General features: G+C 32.2%; 2 protein-coding genes across 3 annotated transcripts in view; one reads left to right on the forward strand and one right to left on the reverse strand.

Moving 5' to 3' along the window:
• Window positions 1-5,298, forward strand: part of LOC108908179 (cell division cycle and apoptosis regulator protein 1) — a 45,967-nt gene extending 40,669 nt beyond the window's left edge. The window contains exon 8 of the mRNA XM_018712114.1: window positions 4,970-5,298. Coding sequence (XP_018567630.1) covers window positions 4,970-5,182 — 213 coding nt within the window. The 3' untranslated portion in view covers window positions 5,183-5,298. The remainder of the gene's footprint in view (window positions 1-4,969) is intronic.
• The window catches only part of LOC108908182 (stAR-related lipid transfer protein 7, mitochondrial-like), a 28,686-nt gene continuing 24,172 nt past the window's right edge, over window positions 2,956-7,469 (reverse strand). For both annotated transcript variants that reach the window (XR_001964355.2, XM_018712119.2), the window contains one exon: window positions 2,956-3,204. Coding sequence is in view for 1 of the 2 variants with exons in the window: in XM_018712119.2 (XP_018567635.1) it covers window positions 3,197-3,204 (8 nt within the window). In the remaining variant the exon portion in view is untranslated. The remainder of the gene's footprint in view (window positions 3,205-7,469) is intronic.

Genomic DNA, 7,469 nt, shown 5'->3' on the forward strand with positions numbered 1-7,469 from the left:
GAAATATCTCTCAATCTCGTTGTGATAAATGAATGAAATTTAGCTGTGTATACCAAATTTCATTCATTTATCACAACGCGATTGAGAGATATTGCAAAAAAATGATTTCCATTCCTCCCTCTTCAATGGGTCCCTGTGCCCTTAGGAAGCATTTCCGGATCCATGTTCATATGAACTTTTTTACTTAGTTTTGATCATAGAATCGGCCTGTTCAGGGTTGGCAGCTAATTATGAGAGTATTGCCTGAGGGGTGCAACTTTCATAAAAGGTCTTTTTACTTCAATCCTCTTATTTTTGGCTCTACATTCACTGGTACCATTTTTGCTACTTCATTTAAAAACATCTGTTTGAATCTAACTTAAGGAATGTGCCAAAAGATGGCGCGAACGTATTAAACAGCAGGCGGAATACCTTCGCCTTTTATAGTTTTGTCAGTTTTTAATCAGTAGCCAAGTAAGGTGCACGCATAATTACAATACAGTCCACTTTGTTTAGAGTTTAACCTTTTTATGTTAGTGAAAGTACCTATGTTCATTTATGTACAAAATTAAGTAGTATAATAAAAAACAAAACAATCAGCAGCATTACCTCATTTGTGTCTAGAAAAATTAAGCAGAGCACAGCTTTCAACAACACCTTGTATGGACTTACAGGGTGTCTCATAAGCACATGATCAAAAAGGTACTGCAACATTCTTTGGCTCAAAAGAAGACGATTTGACCTAACTTCTATTAAGAAAAAATGTCTGGCTCCTCTGCTATTAACTGTCAAAGTTCTTGAAATAAAAATATGTTTTTTGTAATATCTGGAGAATGTTACGATGGATTGTAATGAAACCTGCTGTGGACTTGTTTCTAAGTAAAACTCATGTTTTGATGAAGCAACGGCGTCCATCTGCCTTGGACTAGTGGTAAATTTTGAGTGTCTTGGTACAAGAATTACCAGAACCTTTTATTTGGTTGCTGGAATCAATTCATTTTATTTTTATTGATGCATCAGTCCTTTTTCGAGATTTTTATGCTCTTGGTAAAATCTTGTAGCATTCATAGTTTTTACGCAAAAAAATGTTTTAAATTTTAGACAATCATTATCACTACTACACAAGTACAACAAATACTAACTATATACAATCACTACTATCCTAGTAAGTATATTGGTAAAATCTTGTAACATTCATAGTTTTTACGCAAAAAATAGTTTTCTGTTTCGTTGCGATTTAATAATTTTAAATGTATCGCAGTAAATCTGCCCTTTTACAAGAAGCAGCTCTAATAATAAATATCAATTCTTTTACCTAGGATATCAATATTGAAAGTAAAATGGTCGCAATTTTAAAGTCTGTCGCAATGCGACGGATTGAATATCTTTTTACTTCATTAGATTTATTTTTTGTTAACACTCAAAAAATATAAAGACGCGCTTAGGAAATACATAATTCTCTTCATTGAAACTGGATGATAGTTACTTAAATAGGATAGATGATGGTGGAATTACAAGACATGTTCGATATGCCCCACATTTTCTTGGATGCATAGCTGGATCCTTCGATTGAAATTTGAATTGAGCCCTCCCCTACATTTTTGGATCATTCTGTATTATGTTGGCCTCGTTTTGAATCCTACGCAATAATTCTTCCTGGGATTCCACAGGAGTAGCGTAAACTTTATCCTTCAATAGAAAAAAATCTAACATTGTTAAGTCGGGGGACCTGGGGGGCGATTCGACAGGAACATCTCTCCCTCTTCTTCCGATCCACTTGTGTGGAAAAGTATTATTTAAATGTGCAGTTACATTTGTACTAAAGTGCAGAGGAGCACCATTGTGCATAAACTACATCTGAGCACGAAGATCGAGAGGGACATCTTCCATTAGAACCAGAAGAACGTGCCCGCGCTCCTTAAATAAAGAGGCAAAATTGAAGTCTTCTCTCAAAATGGTGGTAAAAGTTCCTGAATAGACATTACATGATAAGGATGGAGGATGTCTTATGATGCGATTAATTGTACTATTTGGTATGCCAAATTCCACTGTCAGACGGCGAGTACTGATATTTGGTTCTTCAGCGATCCTATTTAAAACGTCTCTCTCAACGGCTGCATTTTGTACTTGAGGACGACCCACACAGTCAACAGCTCGAACACCAAATTGCCCAGTCTCCCGCAAACTCTTTTCAATTTGGATTGAAAAGAGTTTGCGGGAGACTGGGCAATTTGGTGTTCGAGCCATCTGGAACCCGTCGATTTGGGTATCGCGCCACGTAAAACACCATTCGAAACGAATTGATTGACATTTATTATAAAATGACATCATCACTTACTATGATAGTAGTAATTGTAGTGAGTAGTTGTTGTACTTGAGTAGTGAAAATGATTGTCTAATATCGAAAAAAAATAAAAATTTCGTAAAAACTATGAATGCTACAAGATTTTACCAAGAGCACGAAAATCTCGAAAAAGGACTGATGCATCAATAAAAATAAAATAAATTAATTCCAGCGACCAAATAAAAAGTTCTGGTAATTCTTGTACCATGTCACTCAAGAATTTACCGCTAGCCCAAGGCAGATGGACGCGGTTGCTTCATCAAAACATGAGTCTTACTTAGGAACAAGTTCATAGCAAGTTTCATTAAAATCCATCTTAACATTCTCCAGATATTAAAAAAAAACATTTTTTTTCAAGAACTTTGACAGTAGCAGAGGAGCCAGACATTTTTTCTTAATGGAAGTTAGGTCAAATCGTCTTCTTTTGAGCCAAAGAATGTCACAGTACCTTTTTGATCATGTGCTTATGGGACACCCTGTATACATATGGTTTTCTTTTTTTTGGAAAAAACTTATAATACTTTTAAATTTATTTATCTCTTTTTGCTTAAAACTTAAATAAAACTGTACAAATATGTCACTTTATAAATTGGAAACAAATATATTTTATATAATAAATATTATAGTCAGTATTTATACAAATTTATTGTAGTATTAAAACTTAACCAATTGCTAATATAAATCCATACATCATTCATTTGTACTATAAGCATAAGAACATCTTGAAACAGCCTTAATGGAACAGTCTAATCATCTCTTCGTTCATCGTTGACTTCTCTAAAACTACTCCTTATGTGTTGGTACTTTTTTATTGGTCACTACTAGTGTCGCTACCCTTTTAAATAAGACCTCTTTTGATTTAATGGGAAGGGCTTACTCATCTAAAACAAAGTTATGTTTATCATTATATTAGAATATTAAGGTTGAAAATTAGAGCAAAAGCAATATTAATAGTACAGAGCTGATATAACCTGTGACACTTTAATGTACTAAGTCAAACAAAATAAATAAAAAGCATTTAAACTCTAAATACTAATTTACAGCTGAGGTAAGTTAGTTTGGGAAGTATTTCTTCTAATTCAGTAACTTCAATCATTTTCAATATCATCTTACTTTCAATATTTTATGTAACAAATTTGGTCTTAATTAATTTGATATGAGGTTAAATACAGTGGCGGCTGGTGAAGATTTAAAGTGGTAATATTGATGAAGCATTGGATATACAGGGTGTCCCAGTGTCAGCGTATAAAAATTTACCAGGTGGTAGACCAGGCCAAAATAAGATCAAAATTCTTATAAAATATTTTTCTTCCATGCACTCTCACGGAGTTACAGGGTTTTGTTAAAAAAAAATAATAACAACTTTCCGCAATAATTCAAAAACCCTTTCAGGGATTTAAGTAATTTTTGGGTGAAGTGTATATCTATTAAAGGTCATTAAAACTACATGGTACTGATTTCGATCTGACGCCAGGGGCGGCCTATACTCGGCGGCCGAAATTATAAAGAGTGACTAATACATAATATAAAACCACTATTACCATAATGCGTATAAAATATAAAATGATTTCTATACGGTTCAATATTATTTATCNGAATTCTCGAAGCGAGAATTCCCGGGAAATCTGGCCTTACTCGAGACGAGAAAAAAGTGTCGAGAAATCGAGAAATTTAAAAATCAGGCGCGTCTTAAGTTCTTGATTGGAGTTCGTTTCATTCATGCGTTCAATTCGTTTCTCGACAAATAACTGAGCGGTTAAAGTGGTTTCTCGACTAGCTCATGATTTATTTATTTTAAGTTTTTAAGGCTGTAGTTTACTTTGACGATTCTTATTTTTTTAATGTACCTTGTTATAAGTCTGTGTAGAAATTTTATTATAAGCAGATACCTATAATGTTGATGTTGATTCTGAAAATATTTAGTTCCTGTTTCTTTAGTTGATTATTTTATTTTTGTTTTGTTAATTAGAAGATTGTTAAATTCTTTATTTACTATTTGTTTAATTAAAAGACTGCATGATTAATGATTATTAATAATTATTGGAAGAAAGCTACGATTAAAAAATATTGAAATAAACATAAGTATAATGAAAGAGTTTAATAAAAAAACAAGTTAAAGGTTTTTAAGAAGAAGATACTCAAAGTTTAATTTAGTTTTGTTAGTAGAAGTAGAAACATAAGTAATTAATAAAAATACTGAATAAATAATAAATGTTAATGATGATTGTTAAGAATGTTAAGTATAATAGCATGTTTATATTTCGCATTGCAATACCAACATTAAGACTTTTTTAAGTTTTAGAAATTTCTCGAGAATTCAAGAATTCCCGGGAATTCCTAGTAGAGAATTCTCGAGTCCCGAGAAAAAAAATAGGCCGAGAAATCAGAAACCCTATTCTCAGTCTCTAATTATGTATACACACTAGTTAGTATGTGTAGAATTATATTATCTACTTTTTGAAATTTGGTCAACAACCCTATTGAGATATTTCAAAACAATTCTAAAACCTTATTGGTCTAAAATAAGAATGTGAACATAAATGGTGATAGAACAAATCTATAACCTGTCGACAATATATAATATTGGATATAAATTCCCATAGAGATAATAAGAGACGTTTTGTATTTAAAAATATTACCTTTTAGGCATACTCAAAACTGTTTCAATCAACTTTATCAGATATTCGTGACAAGATTGATCCAGTGTTGAAAAGCACATCACATAAGGAAGAATCTACCTCTTTTAAAAAAGAAAAAGACGATAAGGATAAGAAACACGAAGAAAATAAGTCCAGGTGGGAGAAAGAAATAAAAAAAGAATCTGAAGAAGAATTGGTTGAGGTGAAAAAAGAAATATAGTATAATGGTGCACTGCATATTATTTTTATTCAAATTAATTAGATAATCACAATTAATTATATATTATGTATATGTACAAATTCGTAAAAAATCTGAATAAAAACTTTAACAGATAATATCCCACTTTGAGCAGCGCAACCCTCGAATTTAGAATGCATGAGTTGATTTTATTTTTTCCAACTTGGAGTACTCCATGAGGTTTCTTACCATCTGTAATTTTTGTTTCCACCCCTACTTCACTGTCTACTGTGTTGAAGACTTGCCAAAAATTAAAAAAAAAAAATTTAAGAAAAAAAAAAAACGATAATTTAAATATCCCCTTGTTAATTCCAAATTTTCATTGCCATAGATCAAATTGGGTGTTTGTATAGGTAGATACAATTTTTAAAATAGAATATTTGTAAGACCCTGTATAAAACCAATACCTCGTCATAGGTACTGCACCATTTTAGATTAGAATTTGTAGTAAATGATGATTTCTGTAGAATATTAAGAAAAATTGGCTGGTTACGAATATCCAATGTTTTAGAGGCAATACAATAATGACTTGTCAATAAGGGGAGTTTTTTTAATCTGAAACTTTCAAATATCTCCCAAAAATAACCACGAAAAAATGTCCATAATCAAAACTTAATTCCATGGAGGAAATACAGGGGGATTGAAATTCACATTTTAATTTTTTTCTTTAACATGGGGAATGCTAGAGATACGAAACTTGGTATGAGCATCCTACTAATAAGAGACAACTTTTCAATATTTGTTAGATCATTGGCGTATTTTATAAAGGAGTGAAACAGTCAACCCCATTGCAATATTTTATTAGACATTTTTTATATGAAGCAAATTATTTATTTAAAAATATTTATTGGGAACACTGATTTATTGCGCAACCTTTTTACCTCTTGTAATTTTTCGATAAAACCAATAGTTTTCTAGTAAACAAAATTATATGCGGCATCTTTCACTAAAGGGGTAATTGCGAAAATTTGTAAAAATAAAGTGAGCGGTTGTCATAACAAATAAATTGTTATTTATCATATTAATAAATTGACACTTTCTGTCAATAAGCTGGTAATTTAATAATAACGTTATGAATAATGTGCTATTAAGGGGTTAATCACTGAAAAATTTTTTTATTGGCTTAAAGTACACTAAAACATTCCTAGATTCATAATAAAAAACTTTTGCACGAAAAAACCGGCAAATATTCGTGAAATTAATTTTTTCGAAGAAATTACTAATCGTAAAAATAGCAGATTTCGCTTCTATCGTCGATACAGCATTTTTGAATTTCGTGCATGTATAAACGCTTATAGCTTACCGATCATCGAAAAAATACTTCAAAAGTGCACCATACATGTCATCACAAGCAAAAAAAACATTATACACGGCTGGAAAATCCACATGGTCCATCTGCCTTTACATGAGAGCGACAAAGTAAAGAAATCCGTGCGATAGATAAGGATGGTTATATTGAAGACGTTTTACAATCTGAATAGAAACGGGCGGTGACTTCAGATTATGAAATGTCTCCACTATAGCCAATACTGCTCCGTGCGCGAAAGTTTATCACGTGTGAATATATACGTCTGGAGCAGTTAGACCACTTATAGTTTTACATTATGCTGTGTTAAATTACAATTTACGATAAATTTTACGATTTTATTTTAAATAAAATACAGTATATCGACAGCTGTACTAAATAGAAACTGAAAGAGAGATGAACAATCTTGGCATTATTACCAGTACCTCCTTCCATAAAAATATTTGTCATAATTGCTATTAGCTCCATCCGCACTAATGCGCTATATATACAGTTTGAGCAGCTTGATCCAATTTAACTATTCAAGCGAATGAATCCATCTGGAGCAGTTTGAGCCCTATAAATGTTTAGCGAATAAATACATCTGTAGCAGTGTTAAGTTAAGAGTATACAGGGTGTCTCATAATTAGCTGCCAACCCTGAACAGGCCGATTCTATGATCAAAACTAAGTAAAAAAGTTCATATGAACATGGGTCCGGAAATGCTTCCTAAGGGCACAGGGACCCATTGAAGAGGGAGGAATGGAAATCATTTTTTTGCAATATCTCTCAATCGCGTTGTGATAAATGAATGAAATTTGGTATACACAGCTAAATTTTGATGAGCAATTTGATGGACTAATCCATTTATTTCCACAAGGTCCATTGGGGTGGGTACGGGGGGCACTTGGTACTTTGCGTGTGTAACTTTTTCATCTTTGACTTTTTAACAAATTGGACAGCAAATTCCGTTTTCCCGAACTG

Source organism: Anoplophora glabripennis, unplaced genomic scaffold (assembly GCF_000390285.2).
Source record: "Anoplophora glabripennis isolate ALB-LARVAE unplaced genomic scaffold, Agla_2.0 scaffold394, whole genome shotgun sequence".
NCBI classification, from domain to species: domain Eukaryota; kingdom Metazoa; phylum Arthropoda; class Insecta; order Coleoptera; family Cerambycidae; genus Anoplophora; species Anoplophora glabripennis.